At 44.1% G+C, this 18,534-nt stretch overlaps 1 protein-coding gene across 9 annotated transcripts in view; it reads left to right on the top strand.

Moving 5' to 3' along the window:
• The window catches only part of DST (dystonin), a 470,805-nt gene that overhangs the window by 95,145 nt on the left and 357,126 nt on the right, over positions 1–18,534 (top strand). For 5 of the 9 annotated variants that reach the window (XM_057698598.1, XM_057698604.1, XM_057698599.1 and 2 more), the window contains exon 4: positions 1,780–1,987. In XM_057698598.1, the coding sequence (XP_057554581.1) occupies positions 1,780–1,987 (208 nt within the window). Of the gene's footprint in view, positions 1–1,779; positions 1,988–8,046; positions 8,275–18,534 lie in introns of those variants that run through there. The other 4 variants (XM_057698607.1, XM_057698606.1, XM_057698605.1 and 1 more) reach the window with 2 other exon arrangements.

The raw sequence follows: 18,534 nt of genomic DNA, 5'->3' as shown, positions 1-18,534 counted from the left end.
GATGACCTTTCATAAGGACAGGTAGGAAGCCATTTTAAGGAAGACAGAAAGCAACAAGGAAACCCAATATCCTTTAAGAATGTTACCCTTTTTCACGGATCCAGCCAGCAGCACAGACTCAGAGAGCTCAAGATGAATTTTCAGGAAAGCGTGGAAAATAGAGTAGGTTGATAGTAGAATCCTGTGACTGACTTAATGCCCCTCACAAGTCTCCGTGGACTCCAGGGAATGCAGAAAATCCATGTTATTTATTTATTTGCCTAGTACATGATTGCCACTAGGAAAACACACAAAATCTAAATAAATTAATAATTGGCCAAGGTGATGACATTTCATGTAAAATAAAATGGAGGACTGCCTTCGGGGGGAAAGAATACAGCTAAAGATAAATCTTAGTTTACGGGAAATATTATGTGTACTTTTAACATGATGGTGCTGGCCACTAGAAGTGAATCAGGACTGTCATGCCTGGCTAGATGGAGGCGAGGTCCTGATTCACTTCTGGTTTATTCCACACGTCTTGGGATGTTGTCACACAGCCTGTTTTTGCTGTGTCGCCACTGCTTTTGTGAGCAGCCCAGGGTTTTTGCCTGGATGGGAGCACGCCTCACTGCTCCCTGCCTGCACTGGCTTCTTAGGAACCTGCCGCTGCAAGTTCCACTTCAGGAATTCGAGTTACCCCAGTTTTGCATCTTGAACCTCAGCAAAGTTCTAAGGGGGAAGTGAAGCTTTCCCTTGGATGCTCTATCTTGTTTAGAACCCTGTTCACAGCACAGATAGTCAGTATCCTTGTTTCCATGGTAAGCTGGTGGCTCCCTCGATCATCACAAACTTAACCCAACCAGGGAGGAAGGGATAACGTCTGGTGCCTTTTCCCTGTGGGGAAGACAGAACCCTTTCATGTGAGATACGCCCTGCAGACCAGCTCTTGCTCCTGGAAGGAGGACTGAGGTCAGGCCAAGCACATGGGTCAAAGCATCACGTTTCTCATTTCACTGTGTAATGACCAGGGGCGGAGGGGAGCTGGTTTCCGTCACCATGCTGCATCATTCTTATTTCCATCACTGGCAGCTGTTACTTTGCTAGAAGTTTAAAAGATCTCAAGAACTCTAAACTGAGTTCAGATATTTGTTTATTGGCGCTGCCTTCAGCTTCTGAAAACAGTCTTTTGTGTCCTCCTGGTCTTCAGAAAAAGCTCTTCTCAGAATCGGCCCTTCCTCCCTCCTTGCTCTGGGAACCAGCTTCAAGCGCAGGAAGAAAATTAGCTAAAGAGGACGAGGGGCTAAACCCTGGTCGGAGGGGAGACTCCGACTGGAAACGGAAAGGAATCGGGACTCAGCATCCTGCATTTGTGCTTTGTTTTTGCAACTTGGAGTGAGTTGCTATAATGAATTAAGCAGCAGGCTAGTAATGGAAAATGTCGGTCCTGGCCTGGTGGGGGAGCCAGATACTATAGGTTTGTAACAGGAAGGCTGTGGATTCCGGCTTCATTGTTGGGCCAGTCATTTGTGAGCTGGTGGCCGGACCGCAGGCCACACACTTGGGTGCAAATCTTCCACGAACCCGGAGCTGCCCGGGTCTTGTTGCTGGTGTCAGAGCCGTGGACCAGGGAAGATGGTGAGCCCTCGGAGTCGGTGCCAGTGCCGGTTTGGGTCCCCTGTCTGCCCTGATGGTGCAGGACGCCAGACTCCGTTCGGGCGCAGGGAGGGGGCTGCTGAAATAGACAAGCCGACGTGAGTGCCTCGCTGTTGATGCTTTTTTCTGTGTCATCCCCTGTAGAGTTCCGGGAACGTGTCCTACCGCTGCTCTATGTCTTCCTCTGCGGATTTTTCTGACGAAGATGATTTCAGCCAGAAATCTGGCTCTGCATCTCCAGCCCCTGGAGACACCTTACCCTGGAATTTGCCTAAACATGAGAGATCGAAAAGGAAGATCCACGGGGGCTCGGTGTTGGACCCTGCGGAGAGGGCAGTGCTTAGGATAGCAGGTAAGAGCCAGTGGGAAGCGGGGAGGCAGGGGATGGAGAAGGGGGCAAGGAGAGTTGCAGAAATTCACCCGTTGGCTCCCAGGGGGCCCTGTCTGGCTGGGAGCTGATGCTCTGGGCAGAGGTCTGTGCTCAAGGGCGGGGGGATGACCATGTTTACTTTCTGTCCCCATTTATCGAAAGGGCGATTGGCCCTGCCTGCTGGTGACTAAGCTGTTTGGCCCTGTCTTCTGGTTGGAGTAATCGATACCTTTGAAACCAAGGGGATATTTACAGGCATCTGCATTGAAGTTTCCTATTTATGTGCAGTCGCCACTGTGACAGTCTGAAAGTATTAACTCAGTGATTCTTGATGTGTTTGCTGGAAGCTTCGTTTCCATGTTTGCCCAGGAGCTCGGAGAGACCAGATTTAACAGGGCGGGGTGGGGGGGGTGGTGGTTAGATTCTTGGGTTCTGGTACCCAGAATTGCGGAGGGTGTTCTAGCGACCTGAATACTGTTTCTGTTTGTTTGTTTGTTTAATTAATTTATTTTTAAAGAGTAGCATGCCTGTCAGCATCCTGTCTTCCTAGCAGCTTTTGCCCCTGGTGCTTTTGAGGGTTTAGCCATCGTGCATCCCTAATTAATACATGGGAGGGGCCCGTATTTTTGTTCTGTTACCCGGTGTTCCCTTGCACTGCCTGTAAGTCCCAGAAGTGATGGCTTGTTTTACTCTGCTGAAAGCTGAGCCTACTGTGGAAATCTATCCCCCAACCTGCAGTGTCTGTGTGGTTTGTGTGTATGTGAGCTGTGCTTTCTGGGGTGGTTGTTCTCAATTTCTTTTTCTCAGACATGGTAGTGGGGTAGGTAGGGGTGTGTCTTTGGGGGCTCTCTCGCAAAGGCCAAAGGCCAGGTGTTTATCAGAGTTGGTTTCTGCAGCGGACTGGGCCTCTTCCCACCACCCCCGCACTCTCTCCCGCAGGCCCCTTCCCACTCGGTTTCTTTTGCCTCCCACCATCACGCAAAATAGGTACTGGTCCTCCTTCTAGGGAGCTGGCGCGCACTAGCTCAGATCCCAGCCGCCATGGCGGCTGAGCGTCCCCCAGTGCCCCCCCAGTGGGATGTTCTGATTACGGGAAAAACAAACAGTGTCCAGCCAGCCATTCTCTAGTCTGGGTTTCTGAGGCAACAGCCTTGAGCGTCTTCTGGCTTCTGTTGTGAGATGCTGGCTGGTCTCACCCAGGCCTTTGAAGAGGAGGGTGGAGGGGGAGAGGGGTGGTGGTGGGGGGGAGGATGGAGACAGTTTGGGAGCCAAGTTACAGTGGGCATGGGCAGCCTGGGGGAGGGGGCAGAGCTGCGAGAGCACCAAAAAGTGTTTAGTCACTGAGGCCTGAGTCCTTGCCTTGTCAGGATACCCCCAAGGGAGCAGACAGTGCTGGAACCAGGGTACCAGATATTTGGCTCAGGGGAAGGGGAAGATGGGTGAAAGGCAGGGGCGTGAGAAGTTGTTGGGGCTTTGTGGGAAGCCTGGGATGCCTGTCCTTTGCTTTTTTATGGAAGGTAGAAGGTGCCCCTGGCCTGAGAGTTTTGATAGAGTTGGCAGAGGATGGGTATTTTGCTTTTGGTAGTGAAGGAAGGGTTATGGGAGAAGGAAGGGCCCATGTTTGTCAGGGGGAGTGAGATTATATAAACTACGAGACAAGAAGTCAGGAGAGGCTGGCTGTAGTATCCGTCCTTTGGTGTACACTGCCGGTGAGGAAGGAATGGAGGACCTGGCGGTTCTTCTGGCTGCAGTGGACATGGGTGCTGGGCTCAGCGGACTGTAGGCTCTGGGAGGGCAGCAGCCTTGTCTTACTAGTTGTAAAAGGTTTGCCAGGAAGTTAGCGATACTTGGTGCACTGGAGGCCTCCGAGTTACATACTTTTAAGATTATATTAATTCTTCAAAAACTGAACAAAACAAAACAACAGAGTAAGCAGCTCTCTTATGGACGTGTACTAAGTACCGTGTTTAAAATAAATATTGGTAAATTGGCTATTGCCACACAAATCCCATCAGTCATCATACATGAAACATAGGCTCAGGGGTCAGTCTACAAATATCTGTTTAATTGTCGTGTGGATAACCTGTGAAATTCAGATACATTATATGTTAAATTTGCCACAGATCATCCAGTGTGAGGATAAGGGAACCGGGCATCCGAGGGGACTTGGTGCAGTGGATAGTTGGAAAAACATGCCATTCAGATTTCTACTTCTCATTTTCTTAGACATTTTCACACTTGGCCTGAAACTCAGAGAAACTTAGTAGGAGATGGGGCAAGGGTCAGAAATGGTGTGAGGATGTCCATCGTGTTCATTACTTAGTAATAAAGGAATTGAAGTTTGATATTTTTATTTGATTTTAAGGCCGTAAAATAGAATGGAATGTGAAAATGTCGCGTCAAAAAGACCATATGGTCTGGGGGGATCCCAAGGGTCATCAACATTTAATACATATTGATTAAGCTTCTGGACTAGAATGAATATAAGCACACAGTTCTGCCTTGAAAGAAGTTCTAGTCTAACATGACCAGGGATGTGCTGTGAGACACTTACAGCCTGGTGAGAGATTAGCTGTAAAGGCTGTGAGGACCTGTGTTAAAAGAACCCAGAGGGGAGTCTAATGACCTTGGATGGAGAGGGAGGCATGGGAGGTTCCTGAGAGGTTCTTGAAGGGATCACCACTTGAGGGGAGATTTAAGGAGCTTGACAGAATAGCGTGAAAGGGAACGCGACTTCCAATGGATGGAGCTACAGGAACACATCAGGGAGATGGGTTCAAATGGAAACTGCAAGTCATCTGTGTAGCTAAAGCCTGGGATATGTAGGGAAGAGCAGAAACTGTAAGGGTGCTTTCGGGCAATTCCGAGGAGATTGGACTATTTATGCTGTAAGTGGTGAGGAGTCACCTGAAGATCTTTAAGCAGTGCCGTGACATAATCAGATGCACATTTCCGAAAGTCTTTTTGGTGATGGTATCATATGTCTGAAACTTTATATTTTTAAAAGTGCTTTTGTATTTATTGTAGTGTCTTCATTTTAACATCTGAGACTGTATGCCCTTCTGATCTCTCAGGGTCAAGGTGAGAATGACATGGTAACATGGAAGGAAAGGGGCTTCATACCCACTGTATAAATGCCCTTAACATCAGCACAAGACAGGTATGCTGTTTTTACCTGCGGGATGTTGTGAGTTGGGGTTTTCAGTCTTGAAGTGCCTGTAAAGGTACATGGTTTGTTAGTGACAGTGTTATTTTAAAGTACGGATATTTGTCCCATGTGAATTCTTTGAAGTTAGAATGGAAGGATCTTGGCAGAATCAGACTTTGAACTTTAATTCCTCCTCTGTCATGAACCAGTTGTGTTTTCTTGGACAACTTACTGAACATTTCTCAGCTTCATTTTCTCTATCAAAGGATCATGGCTGTGGTGATTAAAGCAGTATATGCAGAACATTTTACATATTCCCTGGCACATGGAAAATGCTCTATAAATGATAGCTGACTGATGCCCAGATGCTCTCATAAGCACCTAGGATGTTATCTCATTTAGGCTTCCCAACAATTTTATGAAGTAGGTACTATTATTTTCAACATTTTGCAGTCTAGAAATCTGCTGAGAGAGGAGAGACTTTTCCCAAGGTTACAGGAAGTGGTTAAGCTAGGATCTGAATTCAGGCCGTCTTGACTCCAGAGGCCAAGCTCTTAACTGCTGTGCTTTTGCTGCTTCCCTGTGGAACACACTTAAAAAAAAAAATTATCCATTTATTTATTATCCATTTATTTGGTTGCACTGGGTCCCATTTGCGGCACTTGGGATCTTAGTTGCAGCATGCAGGATCCTTAGTTGTGGCATGCGAGACCCAGTTCCCTGACCAGGGATGGAACCCAGGTGCCCCCCCCCCCCATATCGGGAGCAGGGAGCCTCAACTACTGGACTACCAGGGAAGTCCCTGGAACACACTATTATTAGAAGATTGATCTTTTATTATCATTCCAAGATGCGTGCGTTAAGGGCTGTTTTTACCAACAACCCCAAATGCTGCATGTTCATTTTGACTGGTTCCTTAAACGGACAGTTAAAATCACTTCAGCGTGTGGTGATTATATTCACAAAACTGGATGCTACTGGCTGTCAATTTCTGATGAAGGCTGACTGTGCTCTCAATGACCTTACTCACTGTGAGGGAGACAAGACAGTTTTGAGAGCTCTCCGTTTGTATATGTGGTCTGTATATGGAATGACTCTTAGGGATCAGATTGTTAACCCTTTCGTTTCAAGGTGTCCCATGATCTGTGTTTGTTACTTCATGAACTAATGTGTACATAAATGCATGCCAAGTTCCAAGAAAACTAGTGATCCTAAAGGCTTAGTAGATCAAACTCAGATCACTGGTCAGGATAGAAAAGAGAAGTGTGGTCTTGCTCTGTTTGAAGTGACAAAAATAGGCCAATTACTGATGAGAAGTAAAGCTTTCCAATTCTAAGTTTTATCAAGTATACAGTTTTTTCAAGAGTACTCATTCCCATCTAACAATTCATGGAAAATGGTCCAGGTTCACATCATTGAAAAAGAAAAAAGAATCATCAAGGACAAAAGGTCAATACTTATGAAAGAAGAAATAGGGAGGGGAGATGTGGGCAGAGGTGAAGGTGTCATAAATCAGAGGGTCAACAATGAGCTGGTTCATCTAATAAAAATAATAATAACAGCAGCTAACACTTATAAAGCGTATCATACAGTTGAGATATCACAACTGTATGATATGATAATATCTGATGAACTTTATATTTATCCTGAGGAAGACAGGGTAAGTAACTTGGCCACATCACACAGTTAGGAGCCGAGATTCCATCAAAGGCCGGCTGACTTTGGTCAGTCCTCTTAAAAACACCCACTTACATGTCTGGGTACCAACCAACCGGTTCCGCCAGGGGACCCTTGAAGTCACCACTTTAGTATGTGATACGCCAAAGCTAAGGAAATTGTACTGATTTTACTCACACTGAGTGGAGACCAGAGCTGTGTGGGGTGAATGACGGTGAGGAGAAGGAGGGAGGGGGCAGAGTGAGCCGGGGGCTGTGTGAAGCGGCTCGGGCTGCTGCCGTGGCAGATACGCGGGCCGGCTCTGGGGGGCGGAAGGGAGGGACCGCCGGCTGGTCCCCGGGCCGCGGGGCGTGGGGGCGCGCAGGCGCAGGCGTCCCCGGGCTGCAGGACCCCCGCCCGTCCCCAGATGCGCCTGCCCCCCGCGCCGCCGCAGCGACCCGGTCCTTCTGTGCCACCGGCCGGGTCGAGGAGTATTTCCCACTCTCTTTCCGGGAGCCCCGCGGGGGCCGCGCGCGCCGGCGGCGCGATCTGCCGCTTTGTTTCCCAGGCACCTGTTGTGGGTCCCAAATAGCAATCTCGCCCCTGGGATCCCGGCGGGCCGGCCGGCCGGCCAGCGTCCGGGGTGGGCGGGCTTGGCCGCGCGCTGGACCCGGTGGGCGGGCCGGGGAGGGGGCCGGGCGCCGCGGCGCTGCCCGCGGGAGGGGCCGGGCGGCGCGGGCCGGAGCCGAGCCAGCCGGGGCGCTGACCGCCGCCTCGCCCCCTCCCTTCCGCCCGCCCGCCTCCCTCCCTCCCTCCCGGCGCCCTCCCTCCCTCCCTCTCCCCCGGGCGCGGGCGAGTGTCTGCGGCGCGGCGGCCAGGAAATGCCGCAGATGCGCCGCGCAGCATCCCGGGCGGAGGCAGCGCGCGCGTCCTCCCGGCCCCGAGCAGGCGCCCAGCGCAGGGCCAGGGTGGCGGCCGCCTCACCCTCCGAGGGTCCCGGCGCCCGCAGCCCCGCGCCCGCCCCCGCCGGGCTCCGGGCTCCTCTGCGCGGCTTGGCGCTGCAGGTCGCCGTCCCCGGGCTCGCCGAGATTGGCCGCTGCTGAAACCCGAGAGGGACGGTGGCTCCCGGGGGCCGGGCGGCCCGGCACCCGCGGCCCGCCAGGGGGCCTGGGCGTCTCCCCGGCCGGCTCCGGCTCTGCACCCCCGGCTTTGCGCCCCCGGCTCTGCGTCTCCGGCTCTGCGCCCGGCGCTCTCCCCTAGCTTGCCCTCCTTCCACCTTCCGATTCCCAAAGCTGCATCTTGCTGACTGCGATCCTGTCCGGGGTTCAAGCGGGAGAGGGGAATCGGCCAGTCATCGTTTAGATGAACTTGGGCATGGCGGGGTACCTCTCCCCAGCCGCTTACATGTACGTGGAGGAGCAGGAGTATCTCCAGGCCTACGAGGATGTGCTGGAGAGGTACAAAGGTATGTGGTCGCCTTTGCTTAACCCGAGCCACCACTGCTTGGGCACAAGTAAACAGGTGTCTGGACCAGTCTTGGGAATGGACCAGGTTTTTTGGGGATGGGATTCCGTATCCCAGCGCAGGGAGGGTGGTGGGGTGGGCGAAGGCCCGGAGACGCCCTAGGATGGGCAGTACAGTGCGGGGGAGGGGTTTGGTTTCCAAGAAGCACGTTGCGTTTCCTCTCCTTTGCAAAAGCTCTTAAGCACTACGCATAATCATAATTCTTCCTGGGAGGGTGGATACCGATTAATTCTCCATGGGATTACTAAGGCATTGCTGCTCTTGCTTGGTATGGGGTATTGGTTAACCCTATAAAAAAAGACTCTTGGCTTCATAAATAAATGTACTGTTTCACCACTGTGAGCATCACCAAATCATTTTTCTTAAAATGATCTTATTTGAAAAAAGTTTATGGTTTGTGAGTATATATCTATTCTTACATATCATAAAGGTTACTTGATAGTGTGATGGATGCAAGACTTTCGTCACTGTCTGTTGTAAATTTAAACGTAAAGGAGTATATTTTGAGATATTATTCTGCCTGTCCTTTATGTTGGGGAAATTCTATGATAAATAGTATTGATATTTTAGTATTATGTTTATTTTGACTTTATAGTTAAGTGTGACATTAGATAAAGAACACCTTCTCATCTTAAAGGGTCTTTTTGTCCCTGGCAATTATTTTTCAGTGTGTCCAGAAGGTCTTCTAACTGTGGCGTCTAAGCGCTCCACACCCAGAGGTAGCTCACAGAGCCTTAATGTATTAATGGTGAATAGTGGCCTATTTCATCGGTTGCATTCAAGTGGTTTTGCATCTTTTGAGTATTTGCTGTGGTCTTAAGAAACTCAATTTCTGTAAATTGAATGTGGATTATATGGTTAAAAATGCACATATCACTAGTTTTCTATTCTAGAAAGTAGAAATATAGAATCCTGAACTGAATAACTAAATTCCAAATCCCCCCAAAGCTCAAAATCTACCCACGAATATGTTTCACCTCCTTCTAGAACATGTTTTATTATTGACATTCGTTTAATCCATGTAGAATTCTGTAAACAGCACAATCAGAATTCCTTTGTGCCAAGACTCTATTGTGTATAGTACCAATGAGTAAGTGGAATGATATTTTAGGCTAAAGCACATTTGTAGCATCTGTGTGTGTGCATTCACATGCAATACACTCATGTTTACATCTGCCCTTACATTTAAAAATACAGTTCTTAATCAGTTTCAGAACCTTAAAAATGAGAAATATTGCACTATACTAATAAACCTTATGGAAGATGTACACCTGTGCTCTTTAAGGTCAGAAAGAAAAAAGTCTGAAAGTTCAAAAGTATGTGTCTTTTACTTTTGGGGAAAAAAAAGATAGCTGTATGAATTTTTGTCCCATCAGGTTTTACCTCTGTGACACGTGGGTGATTGCAGGTGACTTGGAAAACAGAAATAAGTGAGGTGCTGATTTGACTTGCCTTGAGGAAGCAGATGTTATTTAAAAGGTGATTTTTATTTGCCTTTCGAACTAAAAGGAAATTGAAGATCTGGAGGCCATTGTAGTCTTCACTACACTTCATTTTAATTATAACCTAATAATCAGTATTGCACTTACACATACACTTTTTCAAACATACAGTCCTGAATTTTACCGAAAAAGTGAAGGTTGTTAATTTTTTTTGTGGTTTTAGAATGCTTAGGTCATCCGTTTGTCCTCGGCTTTATAGATGTGTTGTGTTTCATCTGGTCTTGGAAAGGAGAGTAAGAGTATTGGCCAGTGTTTTACGTGGAAAACTAGAGACCTGGAAAACTCGTTGTTTCCCAATGTGTTTTGAAGCCGGTTATGATTTCCCATCAGTATCCAATTCGATGACTTCATTACAGAGCTTATTATCCCGATGACTTGCTGTGGGGGCTGATCTAATCAGAAAAGAATTGTAGGCTTTGAATAGGGAGTGTCAGCTCACTCAACTTTCAAAGTACAGTTGTTCCATTTTCTGAAATCATGCATTGTTCAGAACAGTTTCCATTCGCATTTGAACTTAAGAGAACTTACTTTGATTTTCATTTCTGACCGAGTTCCTTGGTTCCAGGATGACTTTGCGTTTGGCTGGCTTGTTATCAGGTTGCCAAGTGATCATATGCCCCAGCTGTTGCATGTGTAAGTGGTGGGGTCAGCTGCAGCAAATTCAGAATCTGTCGACAGATACGTAAAATTACAATAATCTATAATGTTAGCGATTATGACTGTTAGGTTTAGAAGCTGAGAGTTTAGTCCTCAGATGGCTTTGGAAGGACTTCAAACCTAGCCTTCTGGAGCAAAACAAGAATAGCCGCAAGGGAGTGAGCCCTAATTATTTATGGTGCGGTCTATTCTTGGGTCTTGCTTCGGTCCTTTACTTCTGAGTGAAAATGGGCAACTGTTTGCTGAATTAGAATAACACAGAAAGAGATATTCGCTGCAGAGAAGGGTGCAGTGTCTTGATTCATATTCCAGTCCCCTTACTTATAAAATATACTCATCGCCAAGATATTCAGGGCATCTGATTAAAAAAAAAAAATCTCATTACTTAAGATTACCACAGTCAGGGTGAATAAAGGCATTTATCTTTGAATAAAACATATTTCTTTATTATTGTTTATGCTAGAAATTGCCCATGTCAGTGGCTTTCTTTAATATCTGTAGTGAATTATCCAGTGTATTTACCATGTAATACAAACCATTTTAGTAGGTTAGCACAAAAGATACAGAATATCTCGTCTGTTTTGTCAGTATAGGGAAACTAACATAGATACTATTATATTATATATTATTAATATATATAAGCTATATATATTAATAATATATAATACATAGTATATAATACATAGTATATATTAAATTATTACATATATGTTATTAATATATGTTATATATTATATTATTAATATTAACTAGCTGTCACTCTAATCTATGAAATTGTGTTGTTTGAGTCTATCATTGGAAGATTTTCTTTTCTCAACACATTGTTACTTTTAAAAATTGATGTTAAGTGTGAAAATGAGATCACTATTATGAACCTAATAAATTGTATTCTATACGTTTTAGACCTAATGTACAAGGAAGGTAAATTATTTTGGTCCAAGAAAATGGATATTTTTTCCATTGACCTGGAAATCAGTCATTTATTCCTAGACAACTATACAAAGGGTTTCATTATTGTTCTCTATGAAAGCTGAGTAGCAGATTTCTTGCTTATCTAAAACTGTATATGATATATCACTAAAAAACCCTCTGTGATAAGAAAAAGGCATAATTTTCTGTTTCTCATGAAAATGTTGAGGAATTGCTTTAGTCCCTTCTCTCATTAGGGCTTTGTAATTCTGCTTATGTGCATGGTGACAAAAGGAACTGAGAATTACCACAGCCAGTAATTTTCGTTTTCAGTTCAGTTTTACAGCCTACATAGATATGTGAATGGTCAAAATCCTGTCTTTTCCTGTGTAAATTAACTCTGGTGCCTGTTGAATGGAAGCTGGGGTGCAAAGGGAACTTGGCCTCCTTCATACAGTGTGGCCTCAGTGGCTTTCAGCTGGCTTCAGGATTCTGCAAAATCTTGATTTCAGATTTCATCTCCTCCTGGGGCTTCTGAGTCAGTTGTGTCGTAAGTCAGCAGTCCCCAACCTTTTTGGCACCAGGGACAGGTTTTGTGGAGGACAGTTTTCCCGTGGACCGGAGAGGGAGGATGGATGGTTCATGGGGTAATGTGAGCAGTGGGGAGCCATGGCGGACCGCAGAGGAAGCTTCGTTTGCCCGCTGCTCACCTCCTGCTGTGCAGCCTTGCTCTTAAGGTACCTGTCAGTGGCCTGGTGGTTGGAGCTCCCTGTAGTAAGTGACCTTTAATGGGGCCACATAGTGTTACATTGTAGCTAGTTATGACAGTATTAGCCTGGGCTTTTTCTTTTCTTTTAAAAAATGAAGTAGGCATAACCCGTAGTGAGTGTTAGTTAACACTGTGTTTGGCTGTTTGTAGCAGAAACAGATGATGGGGTTTTCTTTTTCTCAGGGACTGAGAGGCCTCAGGTAGGACTGGGAGAATTGTAGGTCACCTCTATTTGCCAGGAGGACTCAGACTCCTGTTTCTTCTCAGCCACTTGTAGTACATCATATTGTTGTTCTCTCATTACAAGATGGCTGCTGCTCTTCCAGCCTTTGCCTCTCAATTCCAGATGGGAAGAAGGGGAAGTGCAAGAACAAAGGGCAAAAGATGCAGACAAGTTGATTCAGCCTCCTTTTAAAGAGCGTTTTTTAGAAGCCCACTTAGCACTTTTCACTTGTATTTCACTGGCCAGAAATGTTTTAGGGGCCACTGCTGTCTCCAAGGCAGATTAGGAAAATACAGACATTTTAGCTGGCCCCACTTAGTGCCCTGAACAAAAGTGAAGTTCTGGTGGTAAAGTGTAAGGAAAGAATGGGTATTGTGTTTGCATCCAGCAATGTCTGTCCTGAAATTGGAAACCTTTAAGTCTGGACACATTAATAGCCATAACACAATGTATGCGATTTCGCTCTAGTTGGAAAGAATATGAGAGCTGCCTTGACATCTGTGAGCATTTTCCAGATGACACAGTGAGTGTTTTATAATGTTGTAACGTGGATTTGAGAAGTAATTTCTACCAAATAATTAGGATTTAAATTGGCCAAAGAACTTGTTCATTTCCTTACACCACAGGAATGTAACTAGTTATTAGATACTGTTAGATACTGAATTTAACTTTGAACCCCAAACATCACACTCACGCTTCTTTAGGTTTTTTGTTGTTGTTGTTGTTGTTGTTGTTCTGATTTAGCCTTATACAGTTATCTCAACATTTATTTAGTCAGGGGCTTTTAAGAAAGCTTTATGCTTTTAAAAACTTTTTATTTGAGCGGTTTGGAGATACTTCTTTTTCTGGTGTAATGACAGTTTCAGGTAATAAACATGTAAGGAAAGGTGATGAGAACAAGTTATTGTCTTAATGTTAATCTGCAGCCTGGCAGAGAAGTGTTTCTGTTTCTGCCTCTGGGTCCCAGTGTTCCCAGAGCCTGGCTCTGTGGGGAGCTGGGGAGTTTGACCAAAGCATCCTGATGAGACTGAGATCGTAAGAACATCAGAAGCTACAGAGGGACAAAGATGGAATTTCTAGGCTGTCATGTGCTCTTTTCCATTTTAACTCCACAGCTCAGTATAAAAATGGATAAAATGGACTGAGGTTGTTTGCCTCTATAAGCCTGATGAATTGAGTGAGAAGATTTGTAGTTTGCAATGTTTAGTATTTCATATTAATTTAAAAGAAACTCAGGTGCTTCTGTTACACGGGGCCCTTCTCTTTACAATGGCTTTCTTTCTTTTTTTTTTTAATATTTATTTTATTTTTGGCTGAATGAGGTCTTAGTTGAGGCTCGTGGGATCTTTGTTGTGGCATGCGGGGTCTTTCCTTGTAGTGTGTGGCCTTGTCTCTAGTTGTGGCTCGGGCTCAGTACTTGTGCTGTGTGGGCTTACTTGCCCCGTGGCATGTGGGATCTTACTTCACCGATGAGGGATCGAACCCGAGTCCCCGGCACTAGAAGGTGAAGGGAAGTCCCTACAATGGCTTTTGAAGAAAATCTTCTGTGTTCATTTCTCAGCTCTTATTAATTTAGGGCACACATTCTGCCTTCTCCTAAAGAGGAATTTCAGGCAGCTATCGCTGAAGTTTATCATTATTTCTGTAATCGATCAAATAGGGCTTTTATGTATATATTTATTTTTGGTCTATCTTTTTTTTCATTGGAATATGGTTGATTTACAATATTGTGTTTCAGGTATACACCAGAGTGATTCAGTTTTATATATATATGTATATATATTTACATTCTTTTTCAGATTCTTTTGCCTTATAGGTTATTACAAACGATTGAGTGTAGTTCCCTGTGCTGTACAGTAGGTCCTTATTGCTTGTCTGTTTTATATATAGTAGTGGGCATATGTTAATCCCAAACTCCTTGTTTATCCCTCCCTACCCCCGCCTTTCCCCTTTGCCAACCATAAGTCTGTTTCCTATGCCTGTGAATGTTTCTGTTTTGTAAATAAGTTCATTTGCATCATTTTTTTTTTTTTTAGATTCCGCCTGTAAGTGATAGCATATGATATTTGTCTTCCTCTGACTTCACTCAGTGTGATAATCTCCAGGTCCATCCATGTTGCTGCAAAGGGCACTAGTTCATTCTTTTTGATGGCTGAGTGATATTCCATTGTACTGTCTATCCCTTTCATGCAATTTTATTTGCTGTAGTTTTCCACCCTACTTCCTCCTCCTCAGAAGAGGGGACAAACAGGTCTGCTGGGGTTGGGTGTTGGGGAAAGCATTGTCCTTTGAGTCGAATGGGATTTTACCCCAAGAGAGGCCGAAGGCAGCAGGGTGGGAGCTCTCAGGAGAAGAGGCTGGCAGGGCTGTTCCGTTTCATTAGCAGAACCACAGAACCCATTTGGAAAGTTTGGCTAAAGTGCACAGGAAGCTTTAGTAGCTTCCTAAAGGGATGGGATTGGATGGAGGTTGTTGGAAGATGGATGTGGGTGAACATGGAGGGTTATGTTGGACTAGATTGAGAAGAGCCTGGGACACCACAAGCCAGCACCGAGTTTGGGGTTTCTTCTCTAGGCAGGGAGGGGAACTCAGATGATCTTTGGCAGGATGTTGCCAATGAGATCAGTTTTAGGAAGACGGCTCTGGAAACGGTGTGGAGGATTGGGTGGGAAGGGAGACTCAGGAAGCAGGGAGACAGGGCAGGAGACTACCGTAACATTGGGGTGGTTGGAATGGAAGACTGGTTCGAGAGAAACTTACTGCAGAACCTGATAGCATGGCCGATGGTTGCCTCTGTGTGTGGGGACAGGATGGGGTACATTGACTTTGTTGTTGAAGTTGTAGTCGAAGATACTTGGGGTGTGTTCTTTTTAATTTGTAAAAAATCATTTGTAGTATGTGTTCATTAGAAAATATGGTTTTGAGTTTTAAAAATTCGTTTAAAGCTGCTATTAAATAGACATTTAGCTTAAGCTACAGATAGATGTAATCCAGTAAATTCAGTAAATGCATAAATATTTCTCAAAAAAAAAAGAAAATATGGATTTGAAACAGCAGTTTCTTCTCTTTTTTAAAATTAAGGTGTAGGGACTTCCTAGGTGGCTCAGTGGGTAAGAATCCGCCTGCCAATGCAGGGGAACATGGGTTTGATCCCTGCCCCAGGAAGATACCACATGCCACGGAGCAACTAAGCCCGTGTGCCACAACTATTGAGGCTGTGCTCTAGAGCCTGTGAGCCACAACTATTGAGCCCATGTGCCGCAACTACTGAAGCCCACGCTCCTAGAGCCCGTGCTCTGCAATGAGAGGCCATCGCAATGAGAAGCCCACGCACCACAATGAAGAGTAGCCCCCGCTCGACGCAACTAGAGAAAGCCCGTGTGCAGCAACGAAGACCCAACACAGCCAATGAAATAAGTAAATAAATAAAATAAATTTATTAAAAATAAATAAATTAAGGTGTAGTTGACATAATGTTAGAAACAAATTCTTAATATTAATCATTGGTAGACCTTCCTTGTTAGAGAAATGGAGTCAGTGCTGTTTTGCTTAACCTCGGAAATACAGCCATAGAGTGACGTAGGAAACTGAAATGTTCTATTTAATGTAGGTTCATGAAGGACTACCTTACCAGTCTTGTTGTTGGGAGTCCTCTCAGCATGATTTGTAGTATCTTCGAGCAGTGAATCTGTTTTCTAAAACCAAATAAAATGATTGGTTTCAGATCCTTTTTAAAAGTATTGATTAAAAATCAATCTCTTAATATATTTAACAACCTTTTTTTGTTTGGTTTTATTTCAGAACAGCCTCTTAGTTTATTTGTTGTTTTTCTTCTACATAAACCAGCAAATTTATAGAGTCAGTTTTGTTTGGTCTGTAAGAAGGTCAGTGGTTACACGATCATTTAAGTTCTAAGCCATTCCTGAATTTGTGTTGTGTTTAATTTTTAACTTAAAAAAGTCAGAATAATAGCTGCCATTTATATGCCTACGTACTTGACAGGCACAGTGTGGAGTATTGCAAAGTAGTTATCTGTTATTTCTAAATCTTGTAACCCTTTATCTTGACTACAGCTACTGCTGTTTTGCCAGTATGGACATTGAGGCTTAAAGAAGTTAATTTTCCTGAAATCATATAGTTAAAAGTGGTAGCAATGACATTTGAACATCAAGTGTATGTTTGATATAAACTGTGTATTTTGAGTTTTGTTACATTGACCGGGAAATGTTGCAGAAATCGTGTTTATAAGCATATTTTTATTAGGATTATGATTTTGATTAGTACTAGAACTTTCTGAGGTGTGTTAAATGGATACAAGAAATAAAAATTAATAGTTTTAAAATTCATAGAGATTTAGCTCAACTCAAATATTAAATAGGTTTTGGAGCTTGAACTGTGGTATCGTAGCTGGATTATAAATTCTAATGAGTACATATCCTTGAAAAGAAAAGAAAATTTTAATATGAGCATTTCCGGTGTGTATCTCAGTTGAGATTTTTGAAAAGAATTAAGTTTTGTAAATGTCACCAATAATTGTGGCTGCTTTGATACATGCCTGAGATGTTTCCAGAAAGAATCGTGAAAGGGAGTTGACAAAGTCCTGATTTTTCTCTAGTGGGTGAAAATATTTCTCTGTGATTCCTGGTATTAAAGACATTGTACAAAGATACCATTGTCCCAGTGAATTAAAAGCATGCCCCTATCTTCAGTGTTACAGTTCTACGTGCTGGCCGTGCCAGTGTGACAGTTTGTATTCTTGATGCTGGGCATGAAATAATACTACTTGGTGGCTTATTTTATCCTTCCTCAGTGAGAGATGCAAGCCTCCCTCACTCTCTACCTCACTGGGTTAATAAAGATGGGATACAATAGGGCATATGAAGTATTCTGAGCAGTAGAGATTACATAGTCAGTCAGTGAATGAGGTAGACCTAGGAGTACAAGTCCTCTGACTCCTCCTAAGGCAGTAGCCTTAAAAAAATAGGCTATTTTTTAGAGCAGTTTTAGTTTTACGGAAAAATTGAGCAGAACGTACAGAGTTCTTATGTACTCCCTTCCCTCCCCACAATTTCCCCTTTTGATATTTTGCATGTGTGATACGTTTATTTTAATTGATGAACCAATATTAATACATTGTTATTAACTAAGATCCAGTTTGCATTAATAACATTGTACAGTTCTTTCTGGGCTCTCTATCCTATTCCATTGATCTGTGTGTCTGGTTTTGTGCCTATATCATACTGTTTTGATTGCTGCAGCTTTGTATATAGTATGAAGTCAGGCAGCATGGTTTTTCTAGCTCTGTTCTTCTTTCTTAAGAGTGTTTTGGCTATTTGGGGTCTTTGTGTTTCTGTACAGATTTTAAAATTATTATTTGTTCTAGTTCTGTGAAAAATGCCATCAATATTTTGGTAGGGATTGCATTGAATATGTAGGTTGCCTTGGGTAGTATGGCCATTTCAACAGTATTAATTCTTCTAATCCGAAAACGTGGTGTATCTTTCCATCTGTTTGTGTCATCTCCAATTTTTTTCACTAATCTCTTATAGTTTTCTGAGTATAGGTCTTTTACCTCCTTAGGTAGGTTTATTCCTAGGTATTTTATTCTTTTTGATGCAGAGGTAAATGGGATTGTTTTCTTAATTTCTTGCTGGTAGTTCATTGTTACTGTATAGAAATGCAAGAGATTTCTGTATATCAATTTTGTATCCTGCAACTTTACTAAATTCATTGATGAGCTCTAGTAGTTTTCTGGTGGTGTCTTCAGGATTTTCTAAGTATGGTATCATGTCATCTGCAGACAGTGGCACATTATTTGTGAGTACTGTGGTGTTTTGGATACATATGCCATGTGGACCTCCTACGTGAACTTGCATGGGGTGGCTCAGAGTTCAGCAATCTGACAGTTTGCTTTGGTGTATCTACATATGCTGCTGCTACAGTTCAGGTATCTGGCTCGCTGGCAGCTATGATGCTTTATAACACGAGTCTAAAATTAGTTGAACTGTTCTATTTTAAGAACAGGCTGACATTAGTAGTCCATGTCCTGCAAAATATGTGAAAGTTAAACTGTCAGGATATTGAATTACTTCTTTTAAAATGTAATCAGAAGTAGGGCTGCATAGATAGTAGTTTGTATAA

This window comes from Hippopotamus amphibius, chromosome 11 (genome assembly GCF_030028045.1).
Source record: "Hippopotamus amphibius kiboko isolate mHipAmp2 chromosome 11, mHipAmp2.hap2, whole genome shotgun sequence".
Classification (NCBI taxonomy): Eukaryota; Metazoa; Chordata; class Mammalia; order Artiodactyla; family Hippopotamidae; genus Hippopotamus; species Hippopotamus amphibius.
This window is presented reverse-complemented; position numbering and strand designations above follow the sequence as displayed.